The 26,355-nt window shown below is 35.0% G+C and overlaps 1 protein-coding gene across 9 annotated transcripts in view; it reads left to right on the top strand.

Annotated features, from left to right (window-relative positions):
• Positions 1 to 585: 585 nt before the first annotated feature.
• The window catches only part of LOC117329792 (CD109 antigen-like), a 32,640-nt gene continuing 6,870 nt past the window's right edge, over positions 586 to 26,355 (top strand). The window contains exons 1-25 of one of the 9 annotated variants that reach the window (XM_033887934.1): positions 586 to 607; positions 1,927 to 1,985; positions 2,339 to 2,499; positions 2,951 to 2,976; positions 3,224 to 3,377; positions 4,557 to 4,627; positions 5,349 to 5,474; positions 5,800 to 5,839; positions 6,035 to 6,119; positions 6,839 to 6,950; positions 8,359 to 8,589; positions 9,251 to 9,478; positions 9,927 to 10,025; positions 10,652 to 10,720; positions 11,431 to 11,622; positions 11,953 to 12,102; positions 12,597 to 12,779; positions 13,397 to 13,460; positions 14,402 to 14,657; positions 22,721 to 22,838; positions 23,414 to 23,527; positions 24,069 to 24,170; positions 24,457 to 24,585; positions 25,042 to 25,180; positions 25,543 to 25,719. In XM_033887934.1, coding sequence (XP_033743825.1) covers positions 1,933 to 1,985; positions 2,339 to 2,499; positions 2,951 to 2,976; positions 3,224 to 3,377; positions 4,557 to 4,627; positions 5,349 to 5,474; positions 5,800 to 5,839; positions 6,035 to 6,119; positions 6,839 to 6,950; positions 8,359 to 8,589; positions 9,251 to 9,478; positions 9,927 to 10,025; positions 10,652 to 10,720; positions 11,431 to 11,622; positions 11,953 to 12,102; positions 12,597 to 12,779; positions 13,397 to 13,460; positions 14,402 to 14,657; positions 22,721 to 22,838; positions 23,414 to 23,527; positions 24,069 to 24,170; positions 24,457 to 24,585; positions 25,042 to 25,180; positions 25,543 to 25,719 — 3,079 coding nt within the window. In that variant the 5' untranslated portion in view covers positions 586 to 607; positions 1,927 to 1,932. Of the gene's footprint in view, positions 608 to 1,926; positions 1,986 to 2,338; positions 2,500 to 2,950; positions 2,977 to 3,223; positions 3,378 to 4,556; positions 4,628 to 5,348; positions 5,475 to 5,799; positions 5,840 to 6,034; positions 6,120 to 6,838; positions 6,951 to 8,358; positions 8,590 to 9,250; positions 9,479 to 9,926; positions 10,026 to 10,651; positions 10,721 to 11,430; positions 11,623 to 11,952; positions 12,103 to 12,596; positions 12,780 to 13,396; positions 13,461 to 13,736; positions 13,987 to 14,401; positions 14,658 to 15,509; positions 15,703 to 16,364; positions 16,534 to 17,266; positions 17,457 to 18,080; positions 18,304 to 19,302; positions 19,448 to 20,674; positions 20,847 to 21,629; positions 21,823 to 22,720; positions 22,839 to 23,413; positions 23,528 to 24,068; positions 24,171 to 24,456; positions 24,586 to 25,041; positions 25,181 to 25,542; positions 25,720 to 26,355 lie in introns of those variants that run through there. The other 8 variants (XM_033887935.1, XM_033887938.1, XM_033887941.1 and 5 more) reach the window with 8 other exon arrangements.

Consider the following 26,355-nt stretch of genomic DNA (forward strand, 5'->3'; position numbering starts at 1 on the left):
CTTCCCCACTGACCACAGAACGGCCCGTGATTTCAGATGATTAGTTTTGAGATAGTATCCTTTTTATCTTTTTTTTTCAAACAACTGCTTTCGTCCTAATGCCTCCCTTGACACTACCTCATTTTTGACATTTTGTTGAGTTTTCGTTTATTCGTTTATGAGAGGAAGGCGTTGGGTTCTGGCTCTTTGCCGAGACATTCTAAACAATTAAGTTAATTAATTAATTTAATTAACAGTAAAACGAAATGACGCCATAAACTGTCAAGTTGACCCAATGTGTTTAGTGTATTTTAAGGGGTTAATCAAAATACTAACATTCGATCAACATATCCCTCCTAATGTAACCCTACAAATGGTGCTACTCGGTGGGTGGTAAGTCCGGGAACCCACGTTTCCAGACGGTAACAGATAAGGGGCCAACCTGATGAGCCACAGAAGAATGGAGTGTCGCATCCTGTTGAGATATGGGCTAATACAGTATTTTATGAAGACTTTGCAGAACTCACTTGCCAATCAACACGTGACGCATACCGCAGTAACGTGGGAGGGAGGTTAAATACCTCGAGACCAGCGATACCTTGATCATCTGGAGGCAAACTCCTCACAGGTAAGGTGTCTTATTTTCATTATCAGCTGCTACATTTAAAATAAGTACCGTCATAAATGGGGTTATTTCAAGGGGTAGATCTGTAATCAAAATTAAATCTGACAAGTTTTATGTTTCATTAATTCAAAGTACTTAAACTTTTTCCTGCTGACTGGTTTTGAGGCTAACTAGACATATTTTGGGACTTCTTAAAACTTTATTTTATTTTATTTTGATATCAAAATATAAATTCTTATTCAGTAAAGTGGACACATTATAAATCTTACTAGAGAACCGTTTTGAGGCGAAATCAGTCACATTTCGTGAGTTTTTAAGAATTTCTTTCATATTAGGATATTTTAATTTGATAAATTTTAACTAATTTTGACACCGTTTATTCCGTTAATTACACGTACGTTTTTAAAATGCAAATTGCATACAATGTGAATACATGGAGAGAGTTTTTGTTATGAATATTTGCTGATGGTGAATTTAATAAGTCCTTGCAGATAGATTGAAATAATGTGGACGCTTATCACCTTATGACGTTGGTTTTCATTGGTGATTATGAAATAGCTAAACAAATGTCTTACAGATTTCAGCATTGACAAATTTGCGCACAAGTTATTTTCTATCGCATCAGTATATAGAAAATACTACTTAGTATTAGCACAATTATAATTTAGCGGAATACGTCCGGCGCCAAAATCGCAGAAATAAGATTATCGCTAAAATATGTACGTTTGCAGTAGGTATGGATACATAAATTTAAAAATTAACATTACATTGCTTGAAATCACATCATTTTGTGGCTTCGTGTCGACACCTCTGTTGACAACCTCATTGAATGTGGGGTCAAGTAATTCAGCATCCTCGAAAAATACCAGCTCTGCGCTACCTTACATCAACGTTATTAATGCTTCTCGATGCTGGTATAGTCGACCTAATGCATAAGACAAACGTCGACGGCGACATCTGCGTCGACTACTGATAACGCCGACGACGACGATGGTTGATATACTAACTTCACCATGTCTGACTATATTATATTTGTCATTATAGCTGATCAAATTGAGGAAAAATACTTAATTTACGGGGTAAAATATGACGATTACAACTCATTCACAATTCCATGCTAAAGTTAACTATCGGACAGGTCGCATTTATTTGGTCCTGTCGATTTTGATATTTTCGAGTTTTATGCATGAAATGCTACCTACCGAAAATATTTTACAGAAGTATAAACTTGGAATTTTATACATTTTCTTCTTTATTTTTTTTTTCAAAGAGCACTACTTTGTATTTAGCATGCTATTTGACTTATTATATTTTTATTTCAGATAAAAATGATTTCGGCTTGTTTATTCACCCTATTTTTAGGGTTAACTGCGGCTAAAGAGTAAGTTTGATATCTATTTTTCATTTAATTGTAGTCTTAACGGTAGTTCCGCGATCAAACATCGTATTGCAATAATAAATTGTGTATGCTTTATTGAAATTGAAGGCTTTTTAGAAATCAAGGCAATTTCATTGTTTCAGGAGCGGTGATATAATCTTTATATATATATACTATCACGATGAAATCAATGAAACATCTATCGGTAGTGACACACATATCTGAAATAAACACCAGTTGTCAATTTCTCATGGAGTGCAGTGCGGTCCTTTATGTCAATTTGTTGAAAGGGCAAACAGAAAATATTATAAGTTTATATTGTAAAAAGGATGACGTTACATCCATTATCATTTCAGCACATATGTCGTCATTGCTCCAAAAGACGTCCGGCCAGGCGTTCCTCTGAACATCAGTGTCAACATCCTACGCGCCACTGGGGATGTTCTCGTCACGGCGAAACTCGTTCAGCACTCCGACAAGTCGGTGGTAGCCTCTTCGTCTGCTACATTCCAACAACGTATGTACATGTTTTTACTGCATGTGTTCTTATTTCGTTTTTCCTGTTCTTGTAAGATTATCTAGTATCCAAGATGTACCAAATTAGTCAAATTGTATTGTTTGTGCACTTCCCTTTCTTTATTTTGACATTTGATTTTGTCATTTCGGAATTTCTATATTTCCGGACCGATCATCCCAATTGTATGTGCTGTTACTCACATCAGCGTCTTTTCTACAATAATGTAAAATTGGGAAAAAAGACAGTCATGACATTGAGCTACAAGTTGTTTTTCTTCTTTTGTACTTTCAAATGTGTCGATCTTGCTCAGAAAACATTTACTATTACATCGAAATTGATTGATTTATTAATAAGCAAAAACATGGAATATATGTTTTACTTACATCGTATCATAAATGTTGGAATGCACTTTACAAGCATTTAAAACAAAAATATCTAAATCCATTTTCAGATGCACCCGGTACCATGCAAATTGCGGTAAGCATTCTTTTGTTAAGTTATGCAAAATTCAAAAAAGACAAATATATTGTTCAATTTTCGTTAATTTATATAGGTTCAATATATATCTTACTGATATAAAATAAAGTGAAATGCAATTTAACAATTCTTTCGTTAATTGTAATTCGCAAGAGCTGATATTGCAATTTGTAAACAGCTAATGTGCTTGCCACACTTTCTTAAGAGTTTCAGGTTTTATTTCATTTTCGCATTTATTTCCTTTTAGGTCCCAGATACTATTCATAGTGGATCGTATGAACTTACCGTTGAAGGCGCAAATGGTCTCGACTTCACAAACACAATGAGTCTCCATTATGCAGCCAAGGGCATGTCCATTTTTGTACAAACGGATAAAGCCATGTACAAACCAGGACAGACAGGTCAGCTCTCTTTATACTAAAACAGTAATAACATTTACACGGTTCAAATTCTTAGGATGAAAAAAGTATAGAAGCAAAAGCAATGCATTGTCTTTTAGGAAATTATTAAACATACTACATGTTTCTTCTTTAATAATTCTATTTTAACCTATTTTCTTTTATGTTTGAAAAAAGAGCAAATTGAAATCCTGATATAACATTCCCAGCATTTGATTAAAGAATCATTTACCTTCATGTTCAGGTTCATGTTCTTTATTACTTTAAACCATTTGGTTCATCAGTACAGTGCATATATATACAGTGCAAACAAAAACGACACAAACTATATACAGACACAACACTCACAACATATATAGTGTAGAGAGACATCCTACATTACAATTACCTACAATTACATCTATTATATATCATATTACATCTATTATATATATAGTACATATATTATTCTCACATCACATTCAAATGTTACTCTAGGGATTTATTTATATATACATTTATTTATCATTCTCACAGTATATATATATTATGATACAATATTCTCAAAACATTTATCTAACATTCTATCATTCTCACATTACCTTTATCTATCATCCTCACATTACATTTATGAATTTTTTCGTATTCCATTCATCTGCTCATCAAACTATTATTCTCACATCATATTAACCAATCTCACATTAATGTATGACCCACATATCATATTTGTCTATCGCTGTTGCATAGCATTAATTAACTATTCGCTTTTTGTTACTTAATCTGAGAAACTTTGCTAAATTTGACAAATCTTTTTTGTTATCTGTTTTCAATAATTGAATAAATTTGAACATACTAGGCTTTAGAGAATAATATTTCTTTATAAGCTTGTTTCTTATATGTTTATAACATTCACATATTATTATAAAGTGATACTCATCTTCAATATCCCCGCTATTGCATGATGTATATATTCTCCGACTTCGTTCAGTATTGTTGTAATATCTCGAATGTTTTGTTTCATCCCGTTTGTTGCAAAAAATCATTATTGATATTCGTCGCTTTTGAAAATTGATACAATATAATGTTTTGTTTTAAGTATATATATATATCTATATAAATATTGATGTATTTTGCATTATATTTCTTCGAGGAATTCCATTAAAATTTCCTCAGTAATGTATTCTATATAATGTATACTTTCAGTCAACTTCCGAGCATTTGCCATATATCCAAACTTGACAGTGTACCTTGGAGCAATGGATATTGAGATTTACGTAAGTGATAGTGTCAAAATAGTTCATACATAATTCCCTCCATTTTTAATCTATAATAATCATTTCAATTCTATAAAGTATTTTGATTTTCCATCATACAAATTATATGTGCGGACCGTCATCTTCCGCAGCACATTTCTTTTAAATTATTACTTTAATTACAATGTAAGAAGCTGCTTCACACAGTTTAATTTTCTGATTCTTTTTGAATTAAATTAGAACAGTGCAAAAATTGTCAGCAAAAAAATCTTCTACGGTGTTTAATTTACAACTGTTGAAATTTGCTCACAATTTGCAACCACCATCGCTAATAAGGCACTAGGAAAACAAAACAGCTGTAAACTTATTTATTATTCGCCGAATACAGTATCTGTTACTGAATTCATATATCAAAATGTTATTCACTTCATCACTAGCTAACATATTTTTCACAGTGTTTAATTATAGCCTTTTCATGAGATCGATACAGGATTTTGTTAACCTGAAAAAATCAACCGAGGTGCTTTTCAACACTAACTACTTTTCATTTGTACAATAACGTGAATAGAAACGAATTGAACGCAAAATTGAAATACAGCATGGAAACGTAATCAGTTGAGTTTCGATTTCAATCGAAAAAAAAATATAGTAAATTCTTACATCATAATACTGAGGTATGACATCTTTTATCGATTGGTACGCTGATTTGTTATATTTTCATTTTTTTTAACAATTTACCCAGGATCCAAACAGCAATAAAATAAAGCAATTACTGGGAGTAAAAGATTCCACCGGAGTACTTACTAATTTCATGATAATGGACACAAAGCCGGTACTCGGAGACTGGAAAATCCGGGTCAAGACACACGTAAGTAGATTTCTATTTTATAGATATTGTGCAACTCTGTTTTAAACTATTGACACAGATAAAGAAATATTTCAATAAAAGTAATACAATTTGACAGATTTATTAAAAAGTTAATTTTCATGTGATTTACTAAAAAAATACTTTTTATCAGTGTTTTAAAACAATTTCATCATCTTGACTGCTGAAGAGTTAACAATTAAAACTAGTTTTTGATATTTGTTTTTCAAAATGAAATAAATTTTGAAAAAAAAAAAATTATTCTTATAATTGGTTGGTTATGAAACGTTAAATGCTTGTTCTGTACTGCCACATCTGATCGTTTCAGGGTATGACCAAAGACAAGATGTTCACGGTTGCTCAGTATGGTAAGTAATATGTCTTTGTATTTTTAAGCATGAAACTGTAAATTCATTATTGACATGCTCACCCTTTGTAAAAATGGGAATAACAGGGTTTATTTGTCTTTTTTTTTAAACAGCAATTTCTAGTTACATGTATGATCTAAGGGTATGAAGAAATACGTTTCAATGTATTTAGGCAGATCATTTTGCTCTTTTCAGTCTTGCCGAAATTCGAAGTAACAGTTGACTTGCCCTCCTACTCGTTGACTTCGGCAACAGACATTAAAGGAACAGTTAAGGCAAAGTAAGTGTTATATTGTTGACCAATGCATTTGCAACTAAATCAGGATAGAGATCAAAATTATTACATACATGTAACACTGGTAAATACTATCCGCAATATGCTATTCGGCTGGAGAGATCTTCTCTTTAGCTCGGTCGATTGAGCATAAGACTAGTAAGCCAGAGGTCCTGGTTAAATGATCTAAAAAGTTCGGAGGCAATGATCTAAAATTTGATTATTCGTGTGTTCTGTTACATACAAGCGATGAAATATGAAAATGAAGTTAAGGATACATACGCATTAAAGGTATGTGTTTATCTTGAGAGCATGAAACGTCCTTCATTCGACTTAGGTTTACATGGCGATGAAGCAGAAGACCAGATTTTATTTTCCTTGTATTTTGTCAAGGGTCAATGGTATAAAACTACATATTGGTCAATTATCCTGCCATAGACGTCCAAAGTATGCTTGTTGTTGCAGCTTCTTATTATAGCTAGTTTGAACAACGTTCTTTTATTTCTTTGAAATCCAATATATGTTGGATATTATAAACCATAAACCCCAGGCCTGTGAAGTATCAATAGATGATGTCGCAATTTTTGTGCATTTCTAAGTTTTTATCAATTCAGCAATTTCATTTCAATGATTTAATTCGGATTACCTAGTATTACGAGGTTAAGTCAAATAGATTTTATTGAAACATATTCTTTGTAATAATTGTTGTTTTTCCCTATACACAGGTATACCTATGGAAAGCCGGTGAATGGAACTGTAAAACTCAGGGCTCACGTCGACTTTTACCATTCTTACTACTCCACGTCACCTATTCCAACCACTGAACTGACGATGGATGTAAGTTGTAATCTAGGGTTAGTGAGACGGTTCAGAATATACCCATGTACATGTACTTAATGTTCTTTTAAAAATTCAACATTGAAAATTTATTGGAATTTCGGGGTCATTTTCATCTCACCATCACGATTTTGAACGAGTAGTACTAGTAAAATCATTGAGTTCTAGAACACAGAAACAGCTGTATTACGCAGTTTAACTCATTTTGGCTCAAAAGTATCTAACTCTCTTTGTCTTGAAAGATGCTCACGTTTTGTGTTTCCTTTGTATACTGCTTTATATCAAAATGTTTCCCTCTGTGATATAAAGGCTGACATGAACTAAATCCGTCAATGCCTGTATAGTATTGTTGTAACTGTAGTGAATTCAGTCTAGCTACATATAATGAGGTCAGCATCTGTGATGTTTTTTAGTACCTCCCGGAACACATTTTCTTTCATCTACCTTTTGTTTATTATTATACGAGTGGTCCGAATAAAAAAAACCAGAACGCGAGCAGTCATTGATGGAGTTGGGTGGTCTGTGTATGCAGTCCGAGAATTCCGCTGATATCTTACAGTAACCACCACTGAGTTTTTATTAGGATTTACATGTCAACAGACGATAACTCCCCTGAAACAATTCGTCTATTATCCACGTGTTTTTTTAATTGTCTTCGTATCAATTTATTTTTGTTCCTATATTGCCATCGTCTTATCTCAACTTTTAAAAGTTCTGTGTTGTTTAATAGTTTACATTCTCTTCTTGTTTTACACTATTTCAATCATTGTTTGATTGAAAAATAGTGATATTATATATCTAGGTCGTGTGAAATGTGTGTTGAAAAGACAAAAAAAAAAAAAAACTACATATCATAATATCTGCCATATGTCATTTGATGTAAAATTAATTTGAAATTTCATTTATTAAATAGTTTTTCATGGACACAAATGAAATACTTTCAATTTTCAGAACATTTTCCATAATTAAGATAAATAATTACATGTACAAGGTATTTAGCCTACACAAGTTATGCGACCTTGTAATAACCTTCATGGTTAACATCTGTATCTACTGGGTAGTATCGACAACATCCGGGTATTACCGACCATCCTATTCAAACAATAATACATTACAGTCCGTTTCAGATAAAAGTTTCCAGACTTCATGCACTATGGAAACCCAGATTCATCCCTTCTAGGATTATGAATGACTTGTTTCCGGTTTAGAACTTCTTTTTTTTAACGAAATCCATGACTTTTTGTTGATACTTTAATTCGGGCTAGTTTCATTGGACAAAGTATTTTTGTGTTACTTATTGGACAGTGGAATTAAATCTTTAATATAGATGCATGGCTTTCTTGAATTTCTGCACATCATATTCTCGTGATTAATTCCTAATAATTATGTACTTATGTTTGATATCTAGATAAACGGTGAAGCTAAGTTTACACTGCCTATGTCTGGACTGACAGACCAACACTACCACAACTACTTGAACAGTCATAAAGTCATAGTTGAGGCCAACGTAACTGAAAGCCTCACACAGGTTACTCTTAACGGTTCCAGCGAGATGTCCTTCTACACTCACGCCGAGAAGATTGAACTTCTCCCATCTAACCCTACAACGTTCAAGCCAGGTCTTCAATACATTGCATATGTAAGTATGACCAACGTTTAATACTTCTACAAACCGTCTAGGATATTGTGAATAACGACTATTCCGTATGCCAATCCGTCTGAATTTTATGTCCTTGCTGTTATGTAATCATACACATATTCATTACTGAAAAACAGCATATTGTATAATATCCTTAGTAATTACGCTATCACAACCACGCCTCTATTTTTGAAAACGTGAAATTACTTGGTTTTGGACTAGATGTATATGAATGCGTTGTCGATTAAGCAGAAGACGTTGGGTACTATATTCAATGGTGTATGTGTACAATCAAGTATAAATTTATGTTTCCCCCTTGATTTTGTGTTTGAATTTCGGCTTCGTCCAAAATATTATTTTTCTTTTCGGAGGCACAAATTCAGAGGTCTCCATGTACAATCAAATGCAGAACTATGTCTTTTGTATAATTCTTTAAGACTGCTAGTAGAGGTTTATCGTTACGTCACCGTCACGTTTTGATTCATTCGAAAAGTGACACGGTTCGGAATTAATTGCAATATTGAAATTGAATATGTATGATGTAGTATAATTCATGTTTGTTCTATTACATCTCAGTTTTTATCCGCTCAAATGTCGGTATTGTAATTTAGTAATTACGATCGCACATTTATCAACATTTTCGTTTTTATTTTTTTTTCAGGCCAAGGTTGTCCAACAAGATGACACACCACTGACCGCGTCCTCGGGCAGGTTGACTGTACATACGTGTGTTACTGCCAATTTACCAGAAACCACTACACCATTGTATTACTATGGCCCTCGTACGATGTTTTTTGAGCTTAAAGATCAGACATTTACCCTCACAGACACAGGACTCGTCCAGGCTAAGATTGACATCCCACAAAATGCAACCAGCATCTACCTAACAGTGATTGATTAATTTTCGTTTTTGTTTTTGTTTTTGTTTTTGTCTTTGTTTTTTTGTTTTCTTTTGGTTTTTATTTTATTTTTATTGTTTAACGCGCTATGTTAATTCAAGAATGGTCTCACCTATGTGCGAGCTGCTTGCGAATGGTGATCGTGTGTGCGTTTTTTTAGAGACTGTGGTATGTTTCTGTTGTCTCATTGTGACAGTAGGCGAACCAGTCGCCCACTCATAAAATGCTTAATGTTATGCAGGAGCTATATCTATTTATTTTATAGATTCTGTTATTTCCAGGTCAGGACCAATAAATGTCATAAATCATTGCCATAGTTCAGTTCTTGAAGTCATTTGATGATCATATTTAGATTCACGTTGTCAACAATCTGATCTTCATACTTTGTACAAAATAAAATATAATTTAGAATATTTAAAAAAAAAAATCTATTTTCAGTTTAAGTACGGATCCATTACGCAGTATAAGACGATACAGAGGAGTTACTCTCCCTCAGACAGTTTCATGCAGATATTCCTGGAGTCAAATAACCTGCGAGTGAGTTATACTACTTTTGATTTACTGTAAAATGAGATATTTTCGTGGTGCTAACATTTCGTGGATTTCATAAAAGTATAATTTTGCGGTTGCTTGATCTTACAAATTAATACTACATCCAAAATCAAATGAAACCGGAACATCGAAATTTAAAATGAAAAAACGGCTTGATAAGAGAATAGGATGTCATTTAGAATTGCAAATCCTTCCGTTTGAGACAGTATTTTTTCACTGTTCTGACGGAAATGTCGAGGTGTCGCCGTATATAACTCAATATGTTCCTAACACAAAGCTTATCCACAGACTGATGAATTCGCGGACTAAACGTTTGTATTAGTTAATGAAAATTAAAATCCAACGAAAATTGATTGTTTTATGGTACTGTCATGAGCGTTGTCCTACTTACAATTTGAAAGCAGAGCTTAATGATGATATCTCAGCGGGAATTTTCAAGAACCATTTATTGACAGAAAGTGTATACGTAACAGTTTGAAAATTTTATCAATAAATTTCTATCATATACAAAATGTGATGCAGCTGAAGTTATCGTTTACATATTTCATGCGGATGCTTTCTTGGCGATGGTTAATGAAATGTTCTCTTTAACAATGTTTTATCTTTTGAAGGCCGGTCACGACAACGTTATTGACTTTCGGGTAGTGTCCACATCACCAATCCAAAAGCTAGTTTACCAGGTAAGAAATAATTTGGTAAAACGTATTTATTTAAAAAAAAAGAAAAAAAAAAAAGCAAAAACAACAATTGTTGTGTGGTTAGCCATTCACATTTTTTTTATATAAACTTGAGTCCATAAGAATTAACAACCGTGATATGTATTGGGTTCACCCGAGCAGTCTTGTCGAATGCAACTCACGGTTCGTTGGGACTTATTATGTCTTTAAAGCTAGATGCGCCTCAATATTTTGCGTATTATCTTAAATATGAGATATTCTGCTAAGTGGAGTGCCCATGCCTTTATTAAGTTTTCATTTTGGTTTATTATGTCTTTGCGTTTGTTTTATCATATCAATTACTATATGATAAAAGTTAAATGGCGCAACTAATATGATGTTTAAGAGTGTGACGTTTCGATGACTACACTGTCGCCTTCATCAGACTAATGACCAATGTGAAGCGTACTAGCACTGTTTTATGTAGTGTCCGAAATGGAAAAAGAATTTGATCTACTCTGAAGGATGTTTCGTCCTAATCATGATCCTATTGACATCTTTACCATCTCGGACACTACACACTCTTAAATATCATATTGGTTATGTCATATAACTTCTATCATAGTTACTTTACCAACCGAAAAAAATATTACAACATATATATTACTATTTTTACACTATTTATCTTGAATATTAGGCACTCTGTATGATGACGATGCATGTCGTTATTATAGGTGCTCGGTCGAGGCACTATTGCAGTATCAGGTTCAGTCGATGGGGGCAGTGCTACAGCATTCCCATTCCATGTTCCGCTGAATTCTAAAATGGCACCAAATGCGAGAATCGTTGCTTACTACGTCCGACCGGATGGAGAAATTGTTACAGACAGCATAAGCTTTGACGTTTCTGGAACGTTTGAAAACGAGGTAAATAAAGATACATTGATTTCTCATCATACTGGTTTGGTCAAACCCGCATTAAAATATAAGATGTATAACAAAAGAATTAAACATTTTATTCAAAAAATAACAGCTGAAATATATTCCAATTACTGATATTTGTACAGCAAACCTTATTGACAAAGTATATTGTTCTCAACGAGCGTATGCTATGCAAATTAGGGATTTCAAGAATATATAAATGTAACATAATCAGAACATTGGATAAAGGCATCGTTCGAAAGATATAAACTTCACTTAATCATGACAAATGTTTTCATGCTTGGATATCAGTTATTAGGAGTTACATTATTGTAGGTATCCATCAGTTTCGACAAAACAAAAGCCCAACCCGGTGAAGGCATCAACGTTGACGTATCAGCTGACCCCAACTCCATTGTCAATTTACTTGCCGTCGACCAGAGTGTCCTTCTTCTTAAGAGCGGAAATGACATCACGCCGGCAGAGGTACGGTCCACGTGTACAATACATGTTCTTTTTAGCATTGAATTGTTTAAAGGGGCATTCCTTCGTCACATGTGTGCTGTGCAGTAATTTATAAGATTTATAAATTAAAGAAGCTTACATTCATATTTATGATTAACTGTGATGGAATAGATATCATATTTGTACAGAAAATACGTAAAACTTTGCCACTCTGCATCCGCACTTGAATATTCAGCAACTCCTCCTACGCTTCATTTAGATATCACGTGGCACCACAGACTCGGTTCGCTAAAAATCACACCAGTAATAATGATAATGATATTTGAGTACTACTACATAATCATGTAGTGGTGTACCCAAAAGCAGTGCGCAAAGCAACACTGCCTTATTGCGCAAGGCTACATAATCACATTGTGCGTTCATGATATTCGATTTTGCGTGTGTATGTGTGAACGTTCATGTTTGCGTTGTTTATGATTTGTTTCGTCTAATTGGGTTGAATCGATACTTTATAGGTCACCGCAGAATTGAAGACGTATGATACTATTACACATGACAACGGACCAATATACTTTGGAGGTGGAATTGGAGGTAACTTTGGAGGTGGAATCGCGCCTGCTATCGGCAGGAGGAAGCGGATGATATGGTGGCCCTATACAACATATTATGGTGGATCTGACGCAAAGCAGATTTTTGCGGTAAGTGCACATATTTAATGTTTCAGACAGCTCATTTTTTATAATTCGCCACAAAGACAGACGTTCAACTTCTTGACACATTGGACTGTTCTATGAATAAGATCTTATTGTTTTCATTTTTCATTAGTGAGCTATTTCTTTGATAGACCGGTTCTCATATTTCAAAATCCTAGATTAAATTCAGGGAATTTTATATTAATATTTCTTATTTGTTTAGATAGTGTGTCATTCTATTAATAATAAAAAATGAAGGTATTGTTTATTAGTATTTAAAGGTTTTTCCCTTTTTGATGCGGTGTTTTGAAGATATTTTTTACATTTTATTTTTATTTATTTATTTTTACTTTTTATTTAATTATTTTCACTTTTTATTTATTTTTGTTTGTTAATTAATAAGATCAACAGTTTCTCATTTGATACATACATTTATTCACAACTTATATGTAAATTTGATATCTGTGACCAATTTCCTTTTATATTGAAATGTATTTATTAATTCTCATAAAATATCATTTCTTTTTTCATAATTCATGCGCAGGTATCTTCAGAAATAAGTAATAACTTCGATTTCTGATCAATCATTTTTAAGGTCTACGAGCATATTATTTCGATTACAGAACGCTGGAGTTATCATCTTCACTGATGCACTGGTATATCACCATGTAGAACCACCGGTTTATTGTAAGTAGATGTCTTTTATCATTTAAATCAGTGGTGAAATCATAGATCATATTTGCAATTTCCAAAAAAAAAAAAAAAATCTATATTGAAAAAAATGGTCATGGAAATAGGCACCTATCCTAACAACACATCAAATTTTATTATGAATTCCGGTACCTGTAGTCTGATATGATATAACAGGGCGCTACTATCAATTCATTTAGTCACTATTTAATGTGTAATGCAAGTTTTGAGACAACTGGGAAAAACCGAATCGGCTGTTCTCTTGTACCAAAGATCCGCAGTTCAGCCACGGATTCCTTGGTGGGATTGGAGGATTCAATGGCATCCATGCCATGGCTGGTGCTGCATTACCTGCTGCTTCAATCGGCAATATTGGCATGGCAGCAGGGAGTGCGGCTATCCCTTCAAATCCTCAACCGCAAGCACCACACGTAGATAACCAGGGATCAGCGAATCTCAAAGAACCAGCCCGTGTCCGCCTCGTTTTCCCAGAAACGTGGCTCTGGACAAATAAATCAGTCGGGTAGATGTTCTATTTGTGTACAAACTTCTGCCATAACATATGCATCAACCCTGTTTTGCAGTATGTAGTTACTATAACCTGCACGCTGCTACACCAATCTTCACGATTAGTATCCTACCCTGTAGAGGTGATTAACCTACCGTTTTGTAAAAGGTTTATATATAATTCGATGTCTGTGCGTCCGGGCAAAGCTTATGTACAAGATATTTTATATTCACACAACTTGAAAGATTCATTTTATTGATGGAGCGCTTTGTATATATGTGTACCACAGTCCCGCTGCAGAAAGAGGATTTCATGACGAAACGAATGGCGTATTCTCTTGTGTCTGGATACATTACAAGTTTATTTATTCATTTGTTATTAAAAAAATTAACACTTAAGCAAACAAATTGACTGTTCTCTTCTGCTGAAGACCCCCAGTTCAGCCATCACGGGTTCCTTGGTGGATTTGGAGGATTTAACGGACTTGATGCTTTGGCTGGTGCAGCAGCATTGCCCGGGGCAGCTGCAATGGGCAGTGGCGTGGCGGCCGGTAGTGCGGCTATTCCATCAAATCCTCAACCGCAACATGTACCAGTAGATAGTCACGCATCAGCGAATCTCAAAGAACCAGCCCGTGTTCGCCTTATTTTCCCAGAAACGTGGCTCTGGACGAATAAATCAGTCGGGTAGATGTTCCTTTGTGTGTGATCTTCTGTCGTAACATATGTTTTTGCATATTATGTACTCTGTTATTCCACCTCAATCTGTGTAGTAGTAGCTACATATATATATACTCTTGCACGCTTTCCCATGGTTAGTTTTAATACTCCTACAATGTAAGGGTACAGCAGATATTAAGTATACCTTTTTAAAGTTTGTAGCTTTGTTTCCAGCTATAGGAATACATAAGATACGAAAATAACTATTGGACAGGTATCTTTGGAGAATTTCATGGCATCAAAAGTGGTGTTTTATCATTGTTAATGTGCTATTAATGTTTGCTTCTTCATCCATTTCCAAAGTTGATTTGGACAGCCAAAAATACCGATAGATAATGTCACTACACTATAGTTTATATTTCCTGAACACTAGAGAATTAAAAGCAGTAAGAACGACCACATATATTATCAGTTAATGATACCAATACTTATTGTTTAATATTGCCACGTTCGATAAAAATGCCAAAGCCGACGTAAAAAATAAAAATGTGTGTGTATGCGTTAGCGCCAACTTTTGCAAACCCGTTTGTACTACGATGTCGTGAGTAATTTATAATTTCCCTTCACTGATCGAGCGGTTTCCCTGATAAGTTTTATGTAACATTATTTGTAGAATTATTAATTACTGTTTGAAAAATAAATATTGCCGATTTCAGATATTTCCCCATTAATAAGTATATGGGTTTTGTGAAACTCATGTCGCAACTTTTTAGTTGTCACTGTGAGAGTTCGAGACCTTTGCGTAAGTCGCTCACACGCTTCTCATCAGGAAACCTTCAATAATGTTCAAATATGTCCGGGACTATAAACTCTTTTTAGATCCCTCATTTCCTGATATTGCTTTGGCTCCTCATGGTCCAATGCCGCAGCCAATACCGGCACCAGGAATTGGCCCACAACAACCTATGGCACCTGGTGGCTCCAATGCCGGCAATGGTGCTGCTCTAAAGGAAGTGGAAGCAATTCGCTCCGATTTCCCAGAGACTTGGCTTTGGCTCAACGAAACCGTTGGGTAAACATCATAAGTAGTTGCGTTAAAAAAGTAATCTAAACTGCCTTCCCTGTCTGCTTTTTATCTAAAAAAAAAAGCATCATCGGCTTTACCTCTGTTTTGCTTATAATCATATCGAGACAAATCTTCGACGGTTTCATTTTATATCTGCTGAGTTTCCAACTCTTCGGCCTATGGCGTTGCCGAATACGACTGAATCAATCTGTGCAATAGTTTCCTTCCTTGATTTTATAATCAATCAAAAAATAATCATTGTTAAAAATGTAGCATAATAGGTTTAGGAAGCAAGGCTGTCTGGAGTAGGATTGGAAAAAAAATCAAAACAGAGGTATTTTAAGCATATCCTATCCGTTGCTTGTTCTCGATATAGATGTAAATAATTACATTTTCCTTGTACCTAAACCACAATGTCGGATGGTCTCTTTTAGAAAAGAGACTGAATTTTTATTAAGATTATTAATCATTTCAGATTTGAAGTGGGAGGTTGATATATGCTAGAACGTGCCTCCATACGTTGCCAGGCTTTTGCATCAAGGCAATTCTTTACACCTTCATGGAATATTTTCAGCGCAAAATTCGAAGATGACAGCATAAGTACACGATAAAATTCACGTAAGATTTGAACATAATACACCCGAACATGTTTTTCTTTACGTTTATAGATCCAGAATTCGTTGATGCTATTAATGCCGGTGCTGTAGCACCAATTCCTATGCCTGGTATGGTCCCCAATGACCCTAGTGTTCCTATTGGTAATACCGCTCTGAAAGAAGTGGAGACGATTCGCTCTAACTTCCCAGAGACATGGTTATGGTTGAACAAAACAATCGGGTAAATGCTGTCAGAGCGAATTGGCTATATTACGGAGTAAAATTGTAGATTTCTGCAGTGATCTATTAGATATTAATGCTTTCTTTCTTCAAATGCTAGTTCCCTCTTTAACCCATCGATAGGTTATTTTGTCTTCTGCTTTACCAAAATCAAGATCAGCCCTATGCATGATGTCAATTCACAGGGAATGTATCTGTCGCATTTAGGGGCTTATATGTGCTTCTTAATCCATTTCAAAAATTGCTTTAAACAACACTAGAAATCTACAAGCATAACAAACTACCATATTCATTTTAAGTAAATGAAATCGATACAAGCCACAACTCACGTAAACATAACGTGTGTGTGTGTTTGTATGGAGGGGTTGGGGATCTTTTCGATGACCCATTTTTTTAAATTAAAAAAAAACAACAAACAATTGCCCTTGCCTTTTCAGCGATAGCGCACTTTCCCTATGTGACTTCAGTTAAAGAATTATCAACGATTATTTGAAAATGAATATTGCCGATTTCAGGTAATTTCGCGATTTCGATAAGTAAACTATACGCGCGGGGGTAATTTTTGCGATTGACCCACTTTCGTTTTGAGTTCGAGCGTAAATTCCCCCCTCGCGTTAATTTCCACGTTTACAGTATCTTTGTGAGATGTTTACGTACGTCACTCACATGCTTCTCATCAGGAGACCTTTATTTATATGTGAAACAATACGGTCAGGACTATAACTTCATTTTAGATCCCTCATTTCCCGATTACCCAATGCTTGCACCAAATCATCAGCCAACAGCGGGACCAGGAATAGGTCCACAACTACCTATGGCACCTGGTGGTGGCGCCAATCCCGGCAATGGTGCTGCTCTAAAGGAAGTGGAAACGATTCGCTCCGATTTCCCAGAGACGTGGCTTTGGCTCAACGAAACCGTTGGGTAAACATCACACGTAGTTGTTATAAAGTAGTAATCAAAACCTACCTACCTTTCTGCTTTTTTACTTAAAAATGCTTTGTCAGCTTTTTCTCTGTGATGCCTGAAGTCGTATCGAGACACAGCTATGACGGTTTCATTTCTCATCTGTGCATGTCTAACTTTTAGGCCCGTTGCGTTTCAGAATAATGCTACATCAAAACTTACGCAATAGTTTACTTGATTTATATTCTATTAAAACAAAAGAGTTAAAACAGAGACAACAACATTTCATGAAATACGAACCCAACCACGAAATAAAAAAGGGATACATGAAGACATAAATGGAATGGTGGCTATTTCATTTTTCATTGACCAAAGAAATGCATTTAGTTTTAAAACTACACGGCTGAGATAATAACCAAGTTTACCCGAATCTAAACATTTAGTTGTCTTCAGCATGGGATGAGAGGAAATCATGTACGTATTCACGTTATCGATCGTTGACTGGAACCAGGCAGTTTGAGAGTTGCGGAAGCTGACAACATTACCTACCGACTTCATATACTATGAAAATGAGTCGTTAAGATCTAGATAGTGCATTACTGGAAGTTGGTAGAAGAATTGTTATACTCTGTTTACTTCCAGACCCAGGTATACCGGGTATTGGCGGTGGCGGTGGGTTTGGTGGCGGTATTTTTCCACAAATGGCCATGGGCGGTATGGCTCCAGCTATAAATGCTGGCGTTATGCCACCATCTGGCTCTGGAGCAAGCACCGGAAGTATTGGAGCGACGTCTGTGCTGAAAGAAGTTGAGACAATTCGCTCCGACTTCCCAGAGACATGGCTATGGCTCAACAAAACCGTTGGGTAAACGTCATAAGTAGTTATATAATATAAAACGTAACCATCTCAAGCTCCTTTCTTTGCTCCTTATATATATATATATATTTAAGCTTTATCCATACATTGCTTATCGTTTATTGCTAGTTTTTGTTTTTATCTGCTGGTATTCTACACTCGAATTAGGATTTCAAGGAGGGCGAAACAGCTTTATGCTACAGTAATGTTTTTTCTCCAGAATATCGTCTATTTCCAAATATATATTTTAAGGTTCTGTTCAAATGCGTGTCTTTAATACAGGCCAGCCCTGCTGTAATTCAATGACCATGTAATGTGCTGTATAGAGATAATGGTCAACGCCCCACTTTTACATTCTAGAAAATGCTAGGAATCTGTTATTAAGTCAACGCCCCAGCTATTTTCTCTATGCCATAAGAAATTCAACGTCTCACAAGTGTTCAGGCCAAATTTGTTTTTTCTAACTGCTCCTCTTGATCTTTAGGATCCTATCATCTCCCTCAAATTCTTAAATGCAGTTTGATATGACACAGTTTGTTTCAAATTCATTTTCGACCTTGACTGTATTTATAAAGATTACGTAGTGTAATGAGAGATCTATTTTAATTAGATTTGCTGCACAGCGGTGGTAGTTTTACCTGGACCTAAGCGTGTAATTGCGGCAGTCTTCGATGATTACTGTATGCGGATTGACAATCATGTACTTGATCAAGTCTGCGATTGTCGCATTGCACTGGCCGACTTAAGACATTATTAACAGACCTCCAGGTTGGTTGGATGATCAGAAGTTATTTGTGTAAATTGCAGTTTTTGTGGTATTGCCCCAGCTGTAGATGCTGGCGGTTTTGTTACATCTGCATCTGGATCTGTGCTAGAATAGGTGGAGACAATTCCCGGAGACATGATGGCTCAATAAAAGTATTGGGTGAAAACGTCATCTTAGTACTGTTATAACTTCTAAGGTTATCAGGAAAGTTTTGAAGGGTGCTCGTTTTTATTTGTTTCAAGACACCACTTTTGCTACGTTTCGCCCGATGGCTATGGCTACTGCACCGCCGATGCAAGGTTCGATAGGACCCTCTGTGCTGAAAGAGGTTGAGACAATTCGCTCCAATTTTCCAGAAACATGGCTATGGCTTAATAATACGATTGGGTAAACGTTATTTTCGTAAACAGCTTTTCTTTAATACCGTATCAGCAAACAATCAAGCAAGGTCCCGTCTTAGCTAGATTACGCTTTGCACATTAAATCACTTGATAGCTAGCCAGGCTTGAAACACTGATAGATGATATTTTCAATTGATTCTTTTTTGCTAGGTTTAAGGTTTCATTTTCGATATTGTTTTATTATCTGTACATACGATAAATGTAACTACATTTCAAATAAGTCTAAAACTCATCAAGCTAATATTTGTTTACTTCTACTGAGCCCCTGCATCAGGTATCCACAGTATGTGTATTGTATTGTTTTGCCCTATCAATCGGAAAATTGGAAGTGTATTTTATCTCCTTTTTGAAGAGCTCACAAAGGGAGACTAACTCAAAAATTGCGTATTGAAATATTTGATATAAAAATAAAACAGATATGTTAAGCCACTTTATCGTCTTATTTGATTCAGTTATTGAGCATAGAGAAGGATAGGGCGTCTTTAAAACTCATTTTTAAAGATTACATTTGAAACCACAGCCCTATATGTATTCGTCTGCTTTTGGCGATTGTGCACGAATACCAGCTATAACAAATACCACACTTTTTCAACCTTTGGACCTCTAAACTATATTTATATAAAACAATTTTGGTCCGTTGAATAGGAGTTGATTAGAGGATTAATATCACCACTATGACGTTAAAGGCTACTTGTTTATTACTTAAGACAAATAGTCGAAATCCTATTAGGTACCATATATAACTTGGCTATAAAATAAGTGTTATAGTGGTCTTTTTGTTTGGCGCCTTAATCTATCTTTAAAACTGAATAAATTGTCTTTCAGACCTAATACAAACATTTAAACGTCTAAGACAGACGGTATTTCATCAGTTGAAATAACTTGTGCCCAATACCTTTGTCTCGTTACTTGACAATAACAGAAGTTTAAACTGAAAACGGTAAACATCTATAAATTGCGAAACGTAAACATTCTTCTCTTCTGGAAGAGTAGACTCGACCTCTGCTGTCTCCTCATATTCTCCACAATCAGCTACCCTCTGTTGATTCCAGCATGCACGAAATCTGGCGAGTGCTGACATTTTGACATCTCGGTGGATGTTTGAAATACTGTACCACATACTTTGGTAATCAGGAAGCTCGATACTGTTCTGGTTGCTGAAACGTATAACTTAGCACCTTGTAGGACTCCTTAATGTTTTATTCGTTTTAAGATCCCACGGCGGTTCCTGGTATTTTCCAACCTCTTGCCGGAGTAGCTCCAGCCGGTGCTGGTATGACTAGCGGTTCGTACTTTGGTGGTGTGGGCTCATCTGAGCTTAAGGAAGTCCAGGCGATTCGCTCCAATTTCCCAGAAACATGGATCTGGCTAAATGAAACCGTCGGGTAAAATATTCTTTCTGGGGAATTGATATACGTTAAAACATCTTTATGGTAAAAACAATAGTAACTAAATTATACAGGCGAGAAGCGAATGGTGCCTTCATTGACTTATAGCTACATTAACAATATATTTCTTAGAAGAAATATAATATATATTAATAAAGAGACAATCTATTTATAGCTAAAACTGTCTTAAGGAATTTCTTTACATCATAGCTGTAGTTGTTTTGTATTTCTTTCTTTCACTCCTGTCTACACAAACATGACCTTTTATACGCTTTTGTCCTTGCATGCCTTTGTCTATAAATACTTTGCATACACATTTTTCTTGTCACATCTCTATGCATAAAATATAGATCACTCCGTAGATGCCATAGCTAGTACTAAGGTAGTGTTGTAGATCGGCGTTTCACTTTAAAACCGAAATATAATGCCCTTGCGACCGTATATAAACAGTTACAATTGCGAAAAGTAAACATCCGCAGCATATATTTACTACCTTCTCGATATCGCATAAGAGTGCCTACTCCCCAAGCCACCTCCGCCGCCGATATCAGATATCCCCAGGATTGGCTACCCTCGGATGATTCCGGTATTTACTAAAGCAGCCGTATGGGGACGACTTACAGCACGGTTCATTTGTAGTTGATATGATGACTTTTCAGTGGATGTGTACTTTCGCTGAACCGAAGACGTATTGGTTTGAAAAAGTGATACAATGTTGTCTCTTAATTTCCTTTAACTTTAAGTACTAATTAGGATTGCTAAATGTTTTATTTTTTCAAGACATGTATCCAACGATGCCTCCTTTTATGGCGGGAGGCGGGGTTTTCTCAACTGTTGCCGGAATGTTTCCAGCCGGTGCTGGTATGGCTAGCGGTGCGTCCTCTGGTGGTATGGGATCTTCTGCGCTTAAAGAAGTGGAGACAATTCGCTCCGATTTCCCTGAAACGTGGCTCTGGCTCAATAAATCTGTCGGGTAACTTTTGCCGATAATTAATACGTTATAACATCTCATCGATAGATTTACAATTATACGAACGTGAAACGAAATGTGCCAACTAAATGAAGCCTGTTCATCAATAACAGTATCAGAAGACAGACTAATTAATGTTTCTTCATAGCTGTGTTACTCTTATGTGTAAAGAAAGGGTCTTGTCCTATCCTATCTTTAAAGGCTCTGGTTTTTGGTCTCGTTTTGTGACTTTTTAAATTACATTTTATTTTTATTTTTGCTATCTGTTCATCACCTTTTCATGTATATGGAGATTGCCATCAATTTTGTGTTTTCATTTTCTTTACAAGACATCCTTTATATGTACATTACCGAGCCTTTGCCAGCATTTGTGAATATTTCCGCTATTAACCAGACATCACAACTTTTTCCTGCATTCCCACTGTGTTGATATAGTAGAAGCTTTTCTTTGTGCTTTGCTAATGCTATATTTCCTTACGCACACTCTGAATATTATGAACTATGACCTGTTAAATGTTATTTGTTCTGTATCTCGTCAATAACAATGATTTGTATATGATTTGTATATTAAAATAATTCAATGAAATAACAAGTTTAATTAAAAAAAAAAAAAATTCGCGTATGACGTATACCTACGTTTTGTTTCCTTTCAAAGTCTTTAATACGTCACTAGTTTTGTTTGCAATCTTTATATCAATATTAAAATACTAAGCATTGTGGTGAATTAATGAATTTTGAATCTTGAATTGAATTTAAGTTAACATTCGTTTGCATATATGACGTATGTCTTCGTTTACACCTCTTTAAGTCATTATTGTTCTTCTTTGCTCAAATTTTTATCTGTAAATATTTAACAAATGACAATCATCTATTTGATATTTCGTTTTGTTTACCTCCGTAGAGCTGACGGTCATGTGAGCATAGCTGCCACAGTTCCAGATACGATTACCTCATGGGTAGCTAGCGCCTTTGCTGTCCACACACAAAGTGGTTTGGGGATCGCTCCTACAAGCGCCAAGGCAAGTTTCTGTCTAAACACAAACGCCAAATATACACCGTAAAGAGTCTCATTTTTAACCGATAAAACTTTTTTTTATATCTCTTACAAAAAACGCTTTGAAAATCGGAAATTATTAAACGGGCTATGGTTCATAAAATTTTCGCGATTTCATCTTATCATTGGAAATAAAGAAAACAAAGATCTCCTGAAAATTACATTCTTCACAGTAAATGTTCAACGGGTACAAATGACGCCCAGTTTCATATTCAGCATCTGAAAAAAAAGACATCAACCCGTTAATGTCAAACAAGTGTCTTGTTAGCATATATATTTATATTTTCATTTAAAATGTTTTCGTGGGTTATATCAAATACGGTTTATATCTTGTTTAGTTTATCCAATCATCTTTCGGCAAACAATAATGAATAAGAATGCTAAAAATACAGTAGCACCAAGTGTATCAAAAAAAGAAGTGCATCGGGAAAAATACGATAATTATTTGCGGTTCCTTTTACCTATTACATGACTGTCTCTATTTTCATCTATTTGTCCATTCACTACGATGTAATAATAAAAGGCCTCTCTGTTTTACAGGTTGAAGCCTTCAGACCCTTCTTTGTCAGTCTGACATTGCCTTACTCCGTTGTAAGGGGAGAACAACTTGTATTACAGGCCAATGTGTTCAATTACATGACAATGGATATGGACGTACGTATAGAATTCAAATTCTTTGTATATTTTTATCAGTTGATATTTTATTATTATTTATTTTTTTACCAATTTCTGAGTGATGATACATACAGTTAACCCGAATTTCATATGAACAACTACAGTAAAATCACTATGTCCAATCACTAATGATCCCATTTAATTTGATTAAAATAGTAATTATTCGTCTACAATATCCTTGTTATACTCATCCACTAATGTATCGGGAAAATTTCTGTAATGCTTTCTGTTAATTGGACAGTGCATCCCATTGTGTGTTGATCATTTGACCGAATTAAAGTGGAGCTTCCTGTGAAAATTGTGTCTTGTAGTTAGAGGACAATAAACAGCCTTAATTGCTTTTGATCTTTATCTTTGTAATTCTTTTGTTTTTGATTTTCTTTGTCTGTTTTTAATTTGTTTCTGTATTTTTTCATCTGTTGGTGTTCCTTTAGACGCCCTAAATTGACTACAACATGAACAAATGTAACGTTTCTTTCTCATTCTTGTATTTAAATATAGCGATGCATTTTCTTACCAGGTCGTTGTTACATTAGACAAGAGCGATGATTTGGTAAATGTCGTGTTTGATACACAAGGCGCCGAGTCTTACGCATCCCAGACAATAAGGAAAACCGTCCATGTAAGTAATAAATAATATATATTGTGTATACCATATCTTAGACTTATAATCACATGCAATGGTGTCTTTATAACTCGTCTGATTTATGTGTTAGGTTAAATATGTTTTCCATGATAAATTATGCTACAATTTTACACGATGATAAGCAATATCAATATATCGCTATAATGCTCACATCATTTAATGTATCAAGACCATTATTTTGAAGGCATTTTAACTATGTTTCTTTTCTTTGGTAATAAATAAACGAATGATCTCCGAAATCAACACATTTTTTCCCTGTAAGGTTACGGCCGGTGGATCAAAGTCTGTGTTCTTCCCCGTGGTTCCTTCCGGCCTGGGATCTGCCAGCATCAATGTGAAAGCCCAGTCTACCTTGGCCGCAGACGCCGTTAGACGGCAGCTCCTGATCGAGGTACAGATTTTCACATTTTCAGGTTTTTGTCATTCTACGTTTAAGTATCCTATTGCTAGGATCATCAACACGGACATCTTTTTTTTAATATCTTTTGTACATTCTAAACAGGCACAAGCAAAACGATGTGAAATGTTTTATATGGGTATTGTGTGCTTTCTTGCGACCATTTTGCGTATTCAGGATAATGATATTTTTATAACCACAGGTAACATACTGAATAGAAGGTAATATTAGCGGGTATTCAATTTCACTTACCTCACGGTGACTCAATATGATGCGAAAATAACTATCTTGCAAATATTTGTACTTTGAGTTATAATACATTTGATGGTGTATTTCATGCACGCACATCCTCAAATTGAAAGTAATCGATATCGTTTTGCTGGTTTGTATGCTTAAGTTTTTATTAAATTAAATGTAACCTGGATATGTGATATATTTTATCAAAATTAGCCTGAAGGTGTTCCGAAAGAGTACAACATACCGATGCTTGTTGACCTCAAACATAACATCCACTTTGCGGAGACAGTTGATGTCACCCTACCGGTGGGAGTAGTCGCCGGGTCACAGAGAGTACGTGTATCGGCCATTGGTAAGTTTTCTTCTATTTGAAATAAACAATAAATAAACAGAAAAAACAATAAACTAATAAAACGAGCGTAAAATATAAACAAAATTTAGATTGAGACCCTTGACAAAATACAATGAAAACTATACCATGTGTTCAGAGAGGGTCTTCTGCTTCATCGACGACGCCCACCATTTAAAATATCGACAATGTCAAGTTTCAAAATGAGAGAATCAGTGCGGTTATAACGGAACAACCAGGTACATAATGGATTTTAACGACAAAACATCTACACATACTCGAGTAATTTTGTGCAATATATTACAATATGTGAAAATGTATTAGTTTTTCCCATTTATCAATATGTGCTACTCCGTTTCCTTCAGGTGATTTAATGGGACCAACAGTCAATGGATTGGACAAGCTTCTGCGCATGCCGACCGGATGTGGAGAACAGACAATGCTGGGTTTTGCACCTGATGTGTTTGTTACAAACTATCTCACCGATACGCACCAGTTGACATCAAGCGTCGAAGACAAAGCGATTAGCTTCATGGAGAAAGGTTTCATTGTTTATCCATGTCAATCCTATAATTGTTATGTCCTTTCTCAAATGAAAATTCCACACCTAACGTTAACTTATATTTATCTATCAATTACTAAAAAAAGTAAAGTAGTTGTTAAATTTTTGATAGATATTCCTTTGACGAACTTTATGCAATTCAAAGAGTTTATGCCGTTCAGTTTTACCACTGGCACATCAAAACCTACAGTTAGGTTATAATACATGAATATAATCATAAATGTGCTGTCATTAATAACTAACTTTCAAACATTCGAAAAGATCAATAATTTCTTCTGCTACTAATGAAGATACCTATTTAAAGGACGTTGGTCGATTGATCTCTACCGCAGCAATACATTTCTGAAAAAGAAGAGCTCTTGTACTTCTAGTATTTTTTTTTTTCGAAAGTTTGTACTTTTATTCTGTATAGCAATTTTGTTCTCCTATAGCTCAACAATTCAACTACAATGTCATATTCATTTGTATGAACTTTTAACTAAATTTATTGTTCAAATCAATTTCTGTAAATGTTGTTTTTATCGTTGATTAAAATATCCGCGGTTTTACCAAAAGCAAATTGTATAAAACATTTTCTCTTTTGACTTCATCTTCAATGTATATTTCGCGATTTTAT

The sequence above is a fragment of the Pecten maximus genome, chromosome 6 (genome assembly GCF_902652985.1).
Source record: "Pecten maximus chromosome 6, xPecMax1.1, whole genome shotgun sequence".
NCBI classification, from domain to species: Eukaryota; Metazoa; Mollusca; class Bivalvia; order Pectinida; family Pectinidae; genus Pecten; species Pecten maximus.